At 41.5% G+C, this 18,803-nt stretch overlaps 1 protein-coding gene and 2 non-coding genes across 3 annotated transcripts; 2 read left to right on the forward strand and 1 right to left on the reverse strand.

Moving 5' to 3' along the window:
* Positions 1-789: 789 nt before the first annotated feature.
* On the reverse strand, positions 790-2,679 carry LOC115185834 (uncharacterized; the record flags this gene model as incomplete). The annotated part of the gene is made up of 3 exons (XM_029745848.1): positions 2,022-2,679; positions 1,173-1,638; positions 790-918 (listed from the first exon to the last, which is right to left on the reverse strand). Coding segments are annotated over exons 1-3 (1,066 nt in total), but the record flags the coding sequence as incomplete, so codon positions are not given.
* A 5,204-nt stretch (positions 2,680-7,883) lies between these two features.
* On the forward strand, positions 7,884-7,955 carry trnaa-cgc (transfer RNA alanine (anticodon CGC)). Its single transcript has one exon. It is a non-coding gene; the product is annotated as a tRNA-Ala (tRNA).
* A 10,101-nt stretch (positions 7,956-18,056) lies between these two features.
* On the forward strand, positions 18,057-18,128 carry trnat-cgu (transfer RNA threonine (anticodon CGU)). Its single transcript has one exon. It is a non-coding gene; the product is annotated as a tRNA-Thr (tRNA).
* The last annotated feature ends 675 nt before the right edge of the window (positions 18,129-18,803 follow it).

The raw sequence follows: 18,803 nt of genomic DNA on the forward strand, positions 1-18,803 counted from the left end.
AGGAACAGAGAATCATAAAAAAACAGAGATTTGCAAGATGATTATAAATGAATGCAATTTTTTTTTTTCAATTTAAAAAAAATAGTTTTTTCGTATTTTTGCGAGCGACATGAATCAACATTATAGATTTCAATGTCATTATAGTTCAATGTCTGGAAAATCAGAAAATATATGAAATCTGAATATACACTCAGTGGCCAGTTTATTAGGTACACCCCCCAGTTCACGAAAATGGTTCGCTCCGACAGACACGTGGCCATGGCTTGCTATATAAAGCAGGCAGACAGGCTTTGGGACTTTCTGGAGGGGGGTCCGACTCGATACTAGATGGGTACACCTAATAAACTGTCCACTTGACAGGATTAAAAAAACAACAACAATAAAAACAACAACAGAGACAATTCTATTCATAATAATCATAGATAATGACCAGCTTTACAATTTCATCAATATACTTTTTTCATAAATTTTTATTATTATTAATTAATATCATTATTCATCACCTTCCTGAGCAGTTTTTTGTAAGTTTTAATTTTAATTTGGTCTTCCCTTCTCACGGTTCACCAATTGCTTTTCCATCATCCTCATCACCCTGATCATTAACTGCCTCAAATGCATGGGGTTGTATTGATCCCCCTTCATCATCATCATCCCCACCCTGATCATTAACTGTCTCAGATGCAGGGGGTTGTATTGATCCCCCTTCATCATCATCATCCCCACCCTGATCATTAACTGCATCAGATGGACGGGGTTGTATTGATCCCCCTTCATCATCATCATCCCTACCCTGATCATTAACTGCCTCAGATGCATGGGGTTGTATTGATCCCCCTTCATCATCATCCTCCCCACCCTGATCATTAACTGCATCAGATGGACGGGGTTGTATTGATCCCCCTTTTCCATCATCCCCACCCTGATCATTAACTGCCTCAGATGCAGGGGGTTGTATTGATCCCCCTTCATCATCATCATCCCCACCCTGATCATTAACTGCATCAGACGGACGGGGTTGTATTGATCCCCCCTTTCCATCATCCCCACCCTGATCATTAACTGCATCAGATGCAGGGGTTGTATTGATCCCCCTTTTCCATCATCCCCACCCTGATCATTAACTGCATCAGATGGACGGGGTTGTATTGATCCCCCTTTTCCATCATCCCCACTTGATCCCTCTTGTGGTTTTGAAGTTTTATGTAAGTCATCAATCATGTCAAAAGCTAAATTCGATATTTTATCCCAATCAAATGTATGAGCGTCTCCTACTGCCCCCTCACCTCTCTGTGTCTCTGGAAGGGACACTGATGGGTTTCCCCCCTCATCACTATTTACCTTCTGGTCTTTATTCGTTGTCTCAGTAAGGGGTCTTATTTGGCTCACTGTAACAGACACATACTCTTTAGCTTTCTCCTTTAGAATGTCTCTCATTATAATTTCAGTTTCTTCCAAAACACTCTCCTCATATAAATGCCTGTGATAAGATTTACAACAAGCCTCACAAAATGTGATACAACAACCGCGATCAGGCGTGTTCTGACTCCCAGGCATGTTCTTAGCACGGCAACGACATGGAGGTATGATAGACAGGATGAACCCAAAAGCAACAGCCAGCAGACATAACAAACCAATAACCTGAAAGAAAATGATGACAAACACATTAGTATTGTAGGATGGCTTCTGTCAAAATGTATTTCACACCTTGTTGATTTAGGGGACGGGACTTCACACTAGGATGTAAATATCACACCCACTGTTCAGAACGGCTTTGATATGTAGGTCTTTAGAGTTCACACCAAGGCTCACAGTTGGAGACACTTTACTGACTTATAGTTCATGTAAGGTTTCATCTGTCAAAATGTATTTCATACCTCAACAAAATTATTATAGATGACGACCCCGTGCCCCGTAGAAGCTCCGGCATCACTAACTTTCACCACATCACCTCTTCATAAATCTGTAGCCGTCACAGTGCAGTAAATTACAAGATATATCGAAAAATACGACGAGGCACTCACCAACGAATCATTTCTGAGTTGAGCCAGGGTATTTTTGTCTTCAGGGATGAGCACATTTTTTTTGCAGGGAAGATCAACTTTGTCATTAGGGAGATTGTTTCCACAGCACACGTACCAGTCTCCATCGATGAGCACAGACGCAATCCAAAGCAACCCGACACAGAATGACTTACACAGAAGGGAGCACAGTCTACAGCCAAAATGACATTTGAGACTCCGTCTGCATGTGAACCGACATAGTCTTTTGAACATCTGATCCGTCCAGAGAACGAGGAACATCAACAGAAAAACTGGAATCAGGATGTACATGACACAGTTCAAAACTTCAGGTTTGCAGCTGCAAACAAACTCTACATGAAACACAGTGTACTGAATGAAGATGAGAGTGATTATTAGATAAAAACTGCCCCCTTCTGCCAATCTTTTCACTATGTTGTCGAGTAGAGATTTCAGACTCTCAACGTTAACCATGTTGATGGAGTGTAACGTCCAGTCAGATAATCGACCTGCCTCTAGCCAGGGGTAGACAGACTGTTGGGTTTTGACTTCCTCTACTAGACATTGAGCATCTAAACCGGTTGCGAAACATCGTCTGTTGCTATCGAACAGACAATAAAAACAACAGCCAAACTGCTGAAGACAGACAGACAGACAGACAGAGAGACAGAGATTATGAAATCCGGTTTCCGAGCTGGTCACGGGTGCACCTCTGCCACGCTCAAGGTCCTAAATGATGTCATAACCACCATCGATAAAAAAACAGTACTGTGCAGCCGTATTCATCGACCTGGCCAAGGCTTTCAACTCTGTCAATCACCACATATTTATCGTCAGACTCAACAGTCTTGGTTTCTCAAATGATTACCTCGCCTGGTTCACCAACTACTTCTCTGATAGAGTTCAGTGTGTCAAATCGGAGGGCCTGTTGTCCGGACTTCTGGCAGTCTCTATGGGGGTAACCACAGGGTTCAATTCTCAGGCAGACTTTTTTCTCTGTTTAAATCAATGATGTCGCTCTTGCTGTTGGTGATTCTCTGATCGACCTCTACGCAGACGACACCATTCTGTATATTTCTGGCCCCTCTTTGGACACTGTGTTAACAAACCTCCAGACGAGCTTCAATGCTATACAACACTCCGTCCGTGGCCTCCAAATGCTCTTAAATACAAGTAAAACTAAATGCATGCTCTTCAACCGATCGCTGCCCGCACCTGCCCGTCTGCCCAGCATCACTACTCTGGACGGTTCTGACTTAGAATATGTGGACAACTACAAATACCTAGGTGTCTGGTTAGACTGTAAACTCTCCTTCCAGACTCACATTAACCTCTACGGGCCACGGGGGCAGTATTGAGAATTTTGAAAGAAATATGTGCCCATTTTTAACTGCCTCCTACACCAACTCAGAAGCTAGGATATGCATATTATTAACACATTCGGATAGAAAACACTCTGAATTTTCTAAAACAGTTTGAATGGTGTCTGTAAGTATAACAAAACTCATATTGCAGGCAAAAACCTGTGAAAAATAGATTAAAAAAAAAGATAATTTTGTGACTGTACTATTTAGTGTCATTGTTTTAAAGATACCACAGTGAGAAAGGATTCAGTTCGCAACTCCTACTGCTTCCACTAGATGTCAACGATCTTTAGAAAGTTGTTTGAAGCATCTGTGATAAATACACACCGAATTAGAAAGCTTACAAGTTGACACGTCATCACTTCATTTTTTGCGCCTGCGCATGAATCTGAGAAGAGTGCCTTTGTCATTATCGTTTATTCTAGACACTTGATAGGTTGTGTGAAAATATTACTGATGTTTACTGATGTTTCACGTTAAAAATGGAACAAAAGATTAGTGCTAAACAACGTTTGACATGTTTAAACAAACGTAAATAGATTATTTACTAGGTTTTCTTTAGTTTTTCGACGTGACTTTACACTGCCCACCTCATTTTGTGGGAGCCTACTGAACGCTAACTATTTGGACATAAATTATGAACTTTGTCAAAAGAAACCACATTTGTTCTGGACCTGGGATCTCTGGCAGCGCCTTCTGATGGAGATAATCAAAGGTAAGGGGATATTTAGAATGTTATTATCGATATTAGATGATGCTAATGCTAACGGTATAGCTTAGCTTAGCTTAGCATATAGCTTATTGTTGTTAGCATAGTACCCAGTTTATACAAAATGTGATTTCCCAGTAAAGTTATTTTGAGATCTGGCCCTTCGGTAGCAATTACGAGATGATAATATATTATTCTTTGAATGACAATATTATAATTTACCAATGTTTTCGAATAGTAATTCCGTGATTTGTAATGCTGGATTCACTGGGTGCATTCGAGCCAAAAAAAATTCTGAATTTCACCGCGACTGTAAATGCTGTTTTTGGATATAAATATGAACTTGATGGAACTAAAAATGCATGTATTGTATAACATAATGTCCTATGAGTGTCATCTGATGCAGATTGTCAAAGGTAAGTGCATAATTCTAGCTAGTTTTCTGTCTGTTGATGCCCTTCTTTGAATTGGCTAAACATTACACGCAGCTATTGTCAATGTACTCTCCTCACATAACCTAACTTTATGCATTCTCCGTAATGCCTCTGAAAATCGGACAGCGTGGTTAGATTTAGGAGATATATCTTTCAAATGGAGGAAAATAGTTGATTATTTGATTTTTTGAAATGATTACTCTTGCAGTTTTGAATTCCCCGCCATGGTCACATGACAATGAATCCCAATACCGGGATAAGATCGGGATAAGATCCTCAACAGGTTAAGCATCTCCAATCCAAAATTCAATCTAGAATCGGCTTCCAAAGACCCTCCCCATTATTGATTAAGGGGACTTTAAGATCCATATGTTTTGCTGCAGGCCATATAATAAGATACTGTTGCTATGTGTCTAAACTCTGCCACTATACGTTGTACAAGCCATATATATTAGTCTTTGTGGTTAAGCCCTGGCTGCTGTGAGAGTGAGCTGCAGGCTGGGTCTGAGTCAGACTGAAACTAGATAGAGAAGTAACCACTGTCTGGTTTTGATCTTGTGAGACAGTGGACAATGCTAATAAATTCAGAGAAGCTACAGTACCTTATAAGGTAACCTCAGCTTATTGATACACACATACATTGACGTAGGGGATCATACCACTAGGGATCACATGTATAAAATCAGCTGTGCCTTTAGGTGGGAACTTACTGGGAAACATACCTGCAATGTTCCTGCTGTCAACTTCTGTCTGCAATTGCATTAATAAATGAATGATTGATTTACTTAAAGATATTGTCTGAATGCTAATTTCAACAATGATTGACAAGGAACGAACCCCAACCCCGCCAAACATACCCTCGTAAAACTGACTATTCTACCGATCCTTGACTTCGGCGATGTCATTTACAAAATAGCCTCCAACACTCTACTCAGCAAATTGGACGCAGTCTATCACAGTGCCATCCGTTTTGTCACTAAAGCCCCATATACTACCCATCATTGCGACCTGTATGCTCTAGTCGGCTGGCCCTCGCTACCTATTCGTCACCAGACCCACTGGCTCCAGGTCATCTATAAGTCTGTGCTAGGTAAAGCTCCGCCTTATCTCAGCTCACTGGTCATCATAACAGCACCCACCCGTAGGGGCAGCAGGGTAGCCTAGTGGTTAGAGCGTTGGACTAGTAACCGGAAGGTTGCAAGATTGAATCCCCGAGCTGACAAGGTAGAAATCTGTCGTTCTGCCTCTGAACAAGGTAGTTAACCCACTGTTCCTAGGCTGTCATTGAAAATAAGAATTTGTTCTTTTCTGACTTGCAGGTAAAATTAAAAATTAAACAGCACGCGCTCCAGCAGGTATATCTCACTGGTCATCCCCAAAAGCCAATTCCTACTTTGGCCGACTTTCCTTCCAGTTCTCTGCTGCCAATGACTGGAACAAATTGCAAAAATCACTGAAGCTGGAGACTTATATTACCCTCACTAACTTTAAACATCAGCTATCTGAGCAGCTAACCGATCGCTGCAGCTGTACATAGCCCATCTGTAAAAAGCCCACCGAATCTACCTACCTCATCCCCATATTGTTTTTATTTACTTTCTGCTCTTTTGCACACCAGTATTTGTACTTGCACATCATCATCTGCTCAACTATCACTCCAGTGTTAATTTGCTAAATTGTATTTACCTCACTACTGTCATGACGTTGGCCTCTTTGGGTACAGGAAGGACAGTTGACCCCCTCCCCTTTGTACCATCACCCAACCTACCTTCCCCCCCAACCCAGGGTTGTAAAAATTCCAAGAGGAGAATCTACTACAACATGTTTCATAGAGAGACAAAGGAATTTCTTCCAACTCATAGAATTGGAGAACCTAGCGACATGTGTGTTCTGGAGAAGATATGGAAGATTGATGAAGACTCCAGCTACGAACTGATCCGCTTGGTACAATTTTGTGATACTCAGAAGAGACAATATAGCCATATTACCCTAAAACGGTCTACATGATAGCCTCAGCGATGCGACTGAATCCACATGGTTGTATACAATGTATTATTAAGGATAAAGCTATTTGTAATACATTGAGATGCTATGTACTGATGTTAATGTGATAGAATTATATTTCTGTAACCAAGTCTAGCTCAGTCATAGGCACGCCCCCAGGGACACATACAGGACCAGGCGTCATTTGACAAGCCTGTTCTCTGGGCCCTATAAAACACCCCCTGATTTACATTTCTAGAGACCAGGCCTCCACTCCATCGTGAGTTTGGCACAGATGTTTGACCAGCCAAGTATTCTACTGAAAGTGAACCATACCACGTGGTTAACTTTTAGACTATCGATATCGACAGAATAAGAACAAGTCTTTGATATTAATTATTAGTCTGCAGCTAAGTAAATTATATCATTGAACGCGAAGACCAACCACATCCATTCTATGACGACATTCATGAATGTCGCTCTGACAGATCCATTCTAACCGAGAGAGAGAGAGAACGCTGACAAACTCTCCATCAGAACAAAACTCTCCAACAAGAATCCCGACGACACATGAGCGTAAATATATATTGATTGCAAAGGTTCCCGAATGAGTGAGCCTTCAATTGGCAATGGTTAATATTAATGAACTCTGTGTAACTTCTCAGCTTACCGTTTTATGACCCATTGTCTAACAGACCAGCCATGCTTGTTAGCCAGTAGGGCACATTCCTCTACCCATCATTGGTGACGATAATTACTGTTTGTATGTTTTCTGTTAATTACTTAGTGTAGTAAATAAATGATTTTAAGACAATTGATGTATGGATGATTTTAGTAAAGACTGGGTTCGTGCAGATAAACAAGAATTACAACTTTCATGATGAGACTGAAACAACATACGGGTTAAGATTGACTGCTATCGATGTAAAATATTACTAAGTATTTTAAGAGTTTATTCAGAGGATAACAGCTCTATAAACGTTCTTCTGTGGTGCCCCGACTTTCTAGTTAATTACATTTACATGATTAGTTTAATCAGGTAATATCAATTACAGAGAAATTATTTTATAAGTTAGCATGTCATATCACATTAATCCGGCATAGCCAAAGACACGACACTATCATGGCCTATTTATTGCCTTACCTCCTCATGCCATTTGCACACACTGTATATAGACTTTCTATTTTTCTATTGTGTTATTGACTGTATGCTTGTTTATTCCATTTGTTACTCTGTCTTGTTGTTTGTGTCGCACTGCTTTGCTTTATCTTGGCAAGGTCGCAGTTCTCAACGAAAACTTGTTCTCCACGAGCTTACCTAGTTAAATAAAGGTGAAATAAAATAAAATAAGAAAAAAAAACTGTCTCCTAGAAAGGGGATGTAGCTTAGTGGTAGAGCGTATGCTTCGCATGTATGAGGTCCTGGGTTCAATCCCCAGTTTCTCCATTAAAAATTATTGCATTGACCCAACTCCTACTTAACAGAAAGTTGAAATTTTAAGCAGGAAACAGAGATGTGCTAAATAATTTGGTCTTGTAATCTGAAGAACATGCGTTCAATCCCTGTTTGTACATTTATAGAACAGAAGTGGCATTGTTAAAAACTTTTATGGCGTCATTTTCAAAAACTGAAGTTCATGGGTTCGATCCCAGTCTGTACCTGGTTTAAGAATTGCTGCTATCATTTCATTGTAGTTTCAATGGAGAGGTGTATATAAAAAGTACATTGTATTGATATTGCATTTTATCTGCAAATGAAATGGGATGGAAGCTCAGAGGAGGAGTGCATGTAAGGGAATACCCCCCTGATTTGGACAAAATAACATGGCAACATATTGGCATAGCACGAATCATACACACGATTGCAAAAACCACCCAAAGCGGCCCATCTCCGGGCCAATCATATGGCAATTTTCCGATGGCAATTGCCAATTGTAACACTCCAAATTTCCTTTAGATGGCGAGCGCGCTCCACCTTGGATTTTCATACAGCAAATGATACCCAATTCTTACCCAAGTCTCAGATTTTGATAAAATGATTTTTTTTTTGAAAACTTAGCACCTTGTAAAAAAGTGGTTTCTGGACCGTTTTTCGAATTTTTTTCGATTGTTATGTCAATTACACATGTATAAGAGCTGTATGAACATGCTTCTGACGTTTTTTATTGATGTCGTTTTTTGGGTTGCTTTTGCTTGTGCGCAAGGCATGTGTTTTGTGCATTTTGAATATGATTTCATAGGAAAAAAGTGACTTTTTTTTTTTCATTTTTTTTGCAAAATGACATATCCAATGCTTTTTTTTGTCACTTGTGGAAGTATTGCAAGTGCCAAATTACAGCAAATATCCAAAAGATAGCTAGAGCTCTCCGCAGTGAATTTTCATATTGCAAATGTAACACAATTCAAGTCCCAAGAGTCAAATTTTGAAAAAATGACATATTTTTTGAAAGCTTTTCAACCCTAAAAAAGTGGTTTCTGGACCGTTTTTCGATTTTTTTTTATTTTTATGTCAATTACACATGTATAAGAGCTGTATGGACATACTTTTGACATATTTTATTGACATAATTTTTTGGGTTGTTTTTGCTTGTGCATAAGGCATATGTTTTGTGCATTTGGAATATGATTTCATAGGAAGTCAAAAGTGACATATTTGCTTGTGCATAAGGCATATGATTTGTGCATTTGGAATATGATTTCATAGGAAGTCAAAAGTGACAAATTTATATTTTTTGCCAAATGCCATTAGAAATGTGCAAATGAAATGTCCAATTCTTTTTTTGTCAATTATACATGTATGAAAGTATTGAATGTGCCAAATCAGTATGTTTGTCCGTTTGCCATGTACGATCATAGGAAGTCGGTTTCCAAACCCAAAAGTCAGTGAACCATGGTCCAAATGGCATTTATACTGCCCAAATGATATATATCCCTATGTTGAGCCATCAATCAACGCAGATGGTCTACTTGTCATGTATGATGAGGGAGAAGTGGGACTCTGTTGCTTTTAACATTTTTAACGAATTTGACATGCTCAGAATGCATAATTGACTGGCCCGATGATCTCGGGATGGCCGTGCAGTGACTGTGGTTCCTCTCCATCGCTCGTTGTGTTGATTTCATCATGTCAACTTTGGTGATATTTTTTGCTGTCGAATCATAGTGCAAATGCGCGTTACATTTGCAATATTGCTCGTTACGTTTGCAATATGATTCAATGGGCATTTAGCATCACAAATTTAGGCATGCTCAAAAATACTGCAGAAATGCATTATTGACTGGCTCGATGAACTCGGGATGGCCGGGCAGTGACTGTGGTTCCTCTCCATTGCTCGTCACCCAGCAGTCAGCGTCCATCAGTCAATTAGATGTCATTTTGACACCAAACTGATAGCATCTGACACCAAATCCACTTTTTCCAACTCGTATAGAAGCCAACTATCACATATGTCAGAGAAGGCCCATAATTCACAGTGCTTTCAATTTTAACCATAAAAAAAACTAAAACACATAGTTACGTTATAGCTGCGGGTCCAGCTCTGACATTATGTGTAGGCCTATGTGAGGCGACCCCGAATCCCAAGTTTCGGCTCGATAGGTCATTCGGTGCCCGAGCAATGGCCTAATTGGTGCTGAAAATCCACTTTTTCAGGGCGTTACTACGGGGTCTCTGAATGAGATATCGGACAGAGACATTGGGGTCCGTCTCTATGGGCCGAGGCGGTTTCAATGCACCTAGTCTTGCGACTCTGGGACATTTCTACATGTTGCCATGTCCGTGATATTCAAAATGAATTGAAAATATTGCAAATGTACGAGGCGGTTTATCGGTCAGAGAACCTTCTAGAGCCCCATAAATCACCGTGCACTATCGACTTGAGCTCTAGAACAGGTTTCTAAAATTTCGGAGCTCTAGGTCTGACGGTTCTTGAATCGTTTGAACGAAAGTAACTATTGAAGGCGGTATAAGCCTCTAAGCCCCACACTATGTACCTATGGCCAAATTGTGTGTGTGTGTTTTTGTTTTTTTTGCAAAAAGAATAGACACACGTTGTCTTTGGGGTAGGCATATACAGAATCCTGAATATGAAGTCTCTACCTTAAGAATTGACTGAATGACACATGGTTGAGTTGTATGATTTTCACTATCTGCAGGTGGCAATATGACAATAGCTCTTGGGTGTTTTTAACCACTTCCGGTTGTCACAGGAAGCTCTTGCTTCACACACGTTGTCTTTGGGGTAGACATAAACAGAATCCTGAATAAGAAGTCTCTACCTTAAGAATTGACTGAGTAACAGATGGTTGAGTTGCGTGATTTTCACTATCTGCAGGTGGCAATATGACAATAGCTCTTGGGTGTTTTTAACCACTTCCGGTTGTCACAGGAAGCTCTTGCTTCACACACGTTGTCTTTGGGGTAGACAGAAACAGAATCCTGAATAAGAAGTCTCTACCTTAAGAATTGACTGAGAAACAGATGGTTGAGTTGCGTGATTTTCAATATGCGCACTTAATATGACAATAGCTCTTGGGTGATTTTACCCACTTCCGGTTGTCACAGGAAGCTCTTGCTTCACACACGTTGTCTTTGGGGTAGACATAAACAGAATCCTGAATAAGAAGTCTCTACCTTAAGAATTGACTGAGTAACAGATGGTTGAGTTGCGTGATTTTCACTATATGCAGGTTGACCATATGACAATAGCTCTAGGCTGTTTTAACCACTTCCCGTTGTCACAGGAAGTTCTTACTCAACACACGTTGTCTTTGGGGTAGACATAAACAGAATCCTGAATAAGAAGTCTCTACCTTAAGAATTGACTGAGAAACAGATGGTTGAGTTGCGTGATTTTCACTATGCGCACGTAATATGACAATAGCTCTTGGGTGATTTTAACCACTTCCGGTTGTCACAGGAAGCTCTTGCTTCACACACGTTGTCTTTGGGGTAGACATAAACGGAATCCTGAATAAGAAGTCTCTACCTTAAGAATTGACTGAGAAACAGATGGTTGAGTTGCGTGATTTTCACTATGCGCACGTAATATGACAATAGCTCTTGGGTGATTTTAACCACTTCCGGTTGTCACAGGAAGCTCTTGCTTCACACACGTTGTCTTTGGGGTAGACATAAACGGAATCCTGAATAAGAAGTCTCTACCTTAAGAATTGACTGAATAACAGATGGTTGAGTTGCGTGATTTTCACTATCTGCAGGTGGCAATATGACAATAGCTCTTGGGTGTTTTTAACCACTTCCGGTTGTCACAGGAAGCTCTTGCTTCACACACGTTGTCTTTGGGGTAGACATAAACGGAATCCTGAATAAGAAGTCTCTACCTTAAGAATTGACTGAATGACAGATGGTTGAGTTGCTTGATTTTCACTATATGCAGTTTGTCCATATGACAATAGCTCTAGGCTGTTTTAACCACTTCCCGTTGTCACAGGAAGTTCTTACTCAACACACGTTGTCTTTGGGGTAGACATAAACAGAATCCTGAATAAGAAGTCTCTACCTTAAGAATTGACTGAGAAACAGATGGTTGAGTTGCGTGATTTTCACTATGCGCACGTAATATGACAATGGCTCTTGGGTGATTTTAACCACTTCCGGTTGTCACAGGAAGCTCTTGCTTCACACACGTTGTCTTTGGGGTAGACATAAACAGAATCCTGAATAAGAAGTCTCTACCTTAAGAATTGACTGAGTAACAGATGGTTGAGTTGCGTGATTTTCACTATCTGCAGGTGGCAATATGACAATAGCTCTTGGGTGTTTTTAACCACTTCCGGTTGTCACAGGAACCTTAGAATCAACACAGGTAGACCTCACAGTAGCCTGATGGATTGTTGTAGAAGACAGGTTCATAAGGCATTCATAACCCACATAGGCTTCAGGTTGAATTTTGGAGAATAGTCTATGTGTTCCTATGGGGAGAGAAGTCATTGCACACAGTTTGATCTAAACACCTTCTTTTCACTGTGAAGGGTTAATGCCACAGGGTCAAGGTTGGCTTGCACAGATCGGGAGGACCTCAGGAACGCTCCTGGTTCCTCTCCATCGCTCGTTGTGTTGATTTCATCATGTCACCTTTGGTGATATTTTTTGCTGTAGAATCATATTGCAAATACACGGATGCGCATTTGCAATATGATTCAATTGGCATTTAGCATCACAACTTTGGCATGCTCAAAACCACTGCAGAAATGCATAATTGACTGTCCCGATGAACTGGGGATGGCCGTGCAGTGACTGTGGTTCCTCTCCATCGCTCGTTGTGTTGATTTCATCATGTCAACTTTGGTGATATTTTTTGCTGTTGAATCATGTTGCAAATGCGCGTTACATTTGCAATATTCCATGTTACGTTTGCAATATGATTCAATGGGCATTTAGCATCACAAATGTGGCATGCTCAAAACCACTGCAGAAATGCATAATTGACTGTCCCGATGAACTGGGGATGGCCGTGCAGTGACTGTGGTTCCTCTCCATCACTCGTTGTGTTGATTTCATCATGTCAACTTTGGTGACATTTTTTGCTGTTGAATCATATTACAAATACACGGATGCGTATTTGCAATATGATTCAATGGGCATTTAGCATCACAACTTTGGCATGCTCAAAACCACTGCAGAAATGCATAATTGACTGTCCCGATGAACTGGGGATGGCCGTGCAGTGACTGTGGTTCCTCTCCATCGCTCGTTGTGTTGATTTCATCATGTCAACTTTGGTGATATTTTTTGCTGTTGAATCATGTTGCAAATGCGCGTTACATTTGCAATATTGCGTGTTACGTTTGCAATATGATTCAATGGGCATTTAGCATCACAAATTTTGCATGCTCAAAAATACTGCAGAAATGCATAATTGACTGTCCCGATGAACTGGGGATGGCCGTGCAGTGACTGTGGTTCCTCTCCATGGCTTGATGGTGAGTTTTTTAGTGATTTTTTGAAAAATGTCCAAAATGACTAGATGCGCCCCATACTGGATGGGCACTGATGGAAGGTGCTCCCTACCCAACCGTGGACCCCTTGCACCACCCTAAAGGCATTTAAAACCCTTCTAAAAAATTACTCCTGGTAACCCATTTCGGGTCACCATGTGCACTGATGCGCATTTGCAATATGATTCAATGGGCCTCAACATCACGAATTTGGCATGCTCAAAAACACTGCAGAAATGCAAAATTAACTGTCCCGATGAACTGGTGATGGCCGGGCAGTGACTGTGGTTCCTCTCCATGGCTTGATGGTGACATGAGAGAAGTGGGATTGTCGTTTTTTAGCAATTTTTTTGAAAAATGTCCAAAATGACTAGGGGCGCCCCATACTGGATGGGCACTGATGGAAGGTGCTCCCTACCCAACCGTGCACCCCTTGCACCCTCTAAAGGCATTTAAAACCCTTGTAAAAAATTACTCCTGGTAACCCATTTCGGGTCACCATGTGCACTGATGCACATTTGCAATATGATTCAATGGGCCTCAACATCACGAATTTGGCATGCTCAAAAACACTAAAGATATGCAAAATTGACTGTCCCGATGAACTGGGAATGGCCGGGCAGTGACTGTGGTTCCTCTCCATGACTTGATGTTGACATGAGAGAAGTGGGATTGTCGTTTTTTAGCAATTTTTTTGAAAAATGTCCAAAATGACTAGGGGCGCCCCATACTGGATGGGCACTGATGGAAGGTGCTCCCTACCCAACCGTGCACCCCTTGCACCCTCTAAAGGCATTTAAAACCCTTCTAAAAAATTACTCCTGGTAACCCATTTCGGGTCACCATGTGCACTGATGCGCATTTGCAATATGATTCAATGGGCCTCAACATCACGAATTTGGCATGCTCAAAAACACTAAAGATATGCAAAAGTGACTGTCCCGATGAACTGGGGATGGCCGGGCAGTGACTGTGGTTCCTCTCCATGGCTTGATGGTGACATGAGAGAAGTGGGATTGTCGTTTTTTAGCAATTTTTTTGAAAAATGTCCAAAATGACTAGGGGCGCCCCATACTGGATGGGCACTGATGGAAGGTGCTCCCTACCCAACCGTGCACCCCTTGCACCCTCTAAAGGCATTTAAAACCCTTGTAAAAAATTACTCCTGGTAACCCATTTCGGGTCACCATGTGCACTGATGCGCATTTGCAATATGATTCAATGGGCCTCAACATCACGAATTTGGCATGCTCAAAAACACTAAAGATATGCAAAATTGACTGTCCCGATGAACTGGGGATGGCCGGGCAGTGACTGTGGTTCCTCTCTATCGCTCATTGTGTTGATTTCATTATGTCAACTTTGGTGATATTTTTTGATGTTGAGTCATATTGCAAACGCACGTTACGTTTGCAATATAGCGCGTTACGTTTGCAATATGATTTAATGGGCATTTAGTATCACAAATTTAGGCATGCTCAAAAATACTGCAGAAATGCATAATTGACTGGCCTGATGAACTCGGGATGGCCGGGCAGTGACTGTGGTTCCTCTCTGTCGCTCATTGTGTTGATTTCATCATGTCAACTTTGGTGATATTTTCTGCTGTTGAATCATATTGCAAACGCACGTTGCGTTTGCAGTATAGCGCGTTACGTTTGCAATATGATTTAATGGGCATTTAGCATCACAAATTTAGGCATGCTCAAAAATACTGCAGAAATGCATAATTGACTGGCCCGATGAACTCGGGATGGCCGGGCAGTGACTGTGGTTCCTCTCCATTGCTCGTCACACAGCAGTCAGCGTCCATCGGTCAATTAGATGTCATTCTGACACCAAACTGATAGCATCTGACACCAAATCCACTTTTTCCAACTCGTATAGAAGCCAACTATCACATATGTCAGAGAAGGCCCATAATTCACAGTGCTTTCAATTTTAACCATAAAAAAAACATAAAACACATAGTTACGTTATAGCTGCGGGTCCAGCTCTGACATTATGTGTAGGCCTATGTGAGGCGACCCCGAATCCCAAGTTTCGGCTCGATAGGTCATTCGGTGCCCGAGCAATGGCCTAATTGGTGCTGAAAATCCACTTTTTCAGGGCGTTACTACGGGGTCCCTGAATGAGCTATCGGACAGAGACATTGGGGTCCGTCTCTATGGGCCGAGGCGGTTTCAATGCACCTAGTCTTGCGACTCTGGGACATTTCTACATGTCGCCATGTCCGTGATATTCAAAATGAATTGAAAATATTGCAAATGTACGAGGCGGTTTCTCGGTCAGAGAACCTTCTAGAGCCCCATAAATCACCGTGCACTATCGACTTGAGCTCTAGAACAGGTTTCTAAAATTTCGGAGCTCTAGGTCTGACGGTTCTTGAATCGTTTGAACGAAAGTAACTATTGAAGGCGGTATAAGCCTCTAAGCCCCACACTATGTCCCTATGGCCAAATTGTGTGTGTGTGTTTTTGTTTTTTTTGCAAAAAGAATAGACACACGTTGTCTTTGGGGTAGGCATATACAGAATCCTGAATATGAAGTCTCTACCTAAAGAATTGGCTGGATGACATAGGGTTGAGTTGCGTGATTTTCACTACGTGCAGGTTATATGATAATAGCTCTTGGGTGTTTTTAACCACTTCCGGTTGTCACAGGAAGCTCTTACTCAACACACGTTGTCTTTGGGTTAGACATAAACAGAATCCTGAATATGAAGTCTCTACCTTAAGAATTGACTGAATAACAGATGGTTGAGTTGCGTGATTTTCACTATATGCAGGTTGACCATATGACAATAGCTCTTGGCTGTTTTTAACAACTTCCGGTTGTCACAGGAAGCTCTTACTTCACACACGTTGTCTTTGGGGTAGACATAAACAGAATCCTGAATATGAAGTCTCTACCTTAAGAATTGACTGAATGACAGATGGTTGAGTTGCGTGATTTTCACTATCTGCAGGTTGCTTATATGACAATAGCTCTAGGGTGATTTTAACATTTTCCGGTTGCTCCAGGAACCTTAGAATCGACACAGGTAGACCTCACAGTAGCCTGATGGATTGTTATAGAATACAGGTTCATAAGGCATTCATAACCCACATAGACTTCAGGTTGAAGTTAGGAGAATTGTCAATGTATTCCTATGGGGAGAGAAGTCATTGCACACAGTTTGATCTAAACACCTTCTTTTCACTGTGAAGGGTTAATGCCACAGGGTCAAGGTTAGGCTTGCACAGATCGGGAGGACCTCAGGAACGCTCCTGAGGTTGAATTGTGCTTCTAACCCTAATGGTTCTCTCACTGTCACCCATAAGCACTTGACATATTGGTGCAGGCCTCATTTTGGGCCTAGTTTTCTCACGGTCGCTGCGCTCATACCGAGCAAGCTACGGTCAAGCGGGGCGTCTCATTGAACTCGTCTCAGCCTAGAGATGATGGTAATGCCATTGCAGGCTCTTTGTGTCTTTAAGCACCGCACTGTGTCACTCCGTCCTTGCTGTGTGTGTGTTTGAGAGAGCTTTTCTTTGACATCTGATGGGATAAATGACTGATTTACAGTTCATGAGGGTTGCCTAGTCACACATATGAAGTTGTGGAAAGATCTGACCTTTTTAACCCTTCAAAACAGCCCCTATGACACCATTATAAGGCATTTCTGGTTGACACAGGAATCTGAACGTTAGGCTCTTATAGAATATTGAGTTTTAAGTGTTTCTCTTAAGAACTGACTTATTTACAGAGGGTTGAACAAGTGTGTGTTGTTTCAGAAAATCACAGAAAATCACAGAAATCTCGCAGAGCTCCGAAACCTGCCTTAACGTACTCATCTGAACACGCTGCAACTGGATATGTAACTTTTTTGGAAAAAAAACCTCTTGTTGTTGAATATCACCAATGTGTCATTGTACAATTTCTCTGAAATGAACATTGGTAAATGCATGGTTCCTTTTCTCCTGACACCGTAGGCTCATGTAGTTTGATGTGAAGCGGTCAAATCAGCACTCTATTTTCCTCTTTGACTTTCAATCCCAGAAAAATAGCCATAAGTCGAAAAGCGTCGAGGCCTCGACTCCATCCTGTTCGGGGCCAACTGCCCATTATGCCAAACCCACGCAGACCGAGTTTCGTCTTCGAATTATCTTCCGTTTAGGAGAAAAAGCCGTGTCGCGATTGGTGATATATGTTACATTTGCAATATGATTCCATACGCCCTCTCGTGGAATAATCCGGGACTGCAAGGAAATGACAAAAATTTGAACATTTAATTAAACGGAAACCGAAGGTCCGAGAGACTCCGTTCGATGACTTCCTGGAAGATCCGGCCCCCGCGAGCGGCCCGACGCCGTCCGCGGATTTATCGGATATGGTCGGACGTCTAGTAAGGGAGGGTACATTTGCAACATGGACTTTCTCACTAACCATACGGATGGCGCACGCGACGTCCCTTCATGTATGTAAAATATGTATGAGGTCCTCTGTTAAATCCCAAGATTCTCCACTGAGTTTATTTGTGGGCCAAATTCACATTTACACAACTACTACTTTCCAGAATGTTGATGTATAATTTGTAGAGTAGAGTGGCGTGGTGGCCAAGTGATAAGGCGTCGGTCTCGTAAACCGAAGGTCATGGGTTCAAATCCCATCCGTCCCTGTATGAAAGACATCTGATATCATGGACCTGTGCTTTTATTGGAGGACTTTGCAGAAAAAGCAAGTTGTATCAATATTGCAACACAGCTATTATAGTAAAGGGATGTATCTCTATGGTAGAGCCAGTACTTTACATGTATGCGGTCCGACATTAATCCCAACTTCTCTGTTGAGTGTATTTAGTTGTTAAATTAGCTTTTGCACAACTCCCACTTTCCAGAATGTTGACATTCTAAGAAGGAAATAGATATGCTAAATCATCTGTTTCTGTAAACTGAAGCACATGGGTTCAATCCTTGTTCCACGTTTATGGAAGATAGCTGATATTATGAAAATGTACATTCATTAGAACAGTGTAAAGAAAAGGTAAATTGTATTGATATGACCACTGCGACCTGTATGCTCTAGTCGGCTGGCCATCGCTACCTATTCGTCACCAGACCCACTGGCTCCAGGTCATCTATAAGTCTATGCTAGGTAAAGCTCCGCCTTATCTCAGCTCACTGGTCACGATAACAACACCCACCCGTAGCACGCGCTACAGCAGGTATATCTCACTGGTCATCCCCAAAGCCAACACCTCTTTTGGCCGCCTTTCCTTCCAGTTCTCTGCTGCCAATGACTGGAACGAATTGCAAAAATCGCTGAAGCTGGAGACTTATATTTCCCTCACTAA

Source organism: Salmo trutta, unplaced genomic scaffold, assembly GCF_901001165.1.
Source record: "Salmo trutta unplaced genomic scaffold, fSalTru1.1, whole genome shotgun sequence".
Classification (NCBI taxonomy): Eukaryota; Metazoa; Chordata; class Actinopteri; order Salmoniformes; family Salmonidae; genus Salmo; species Salmo trutta.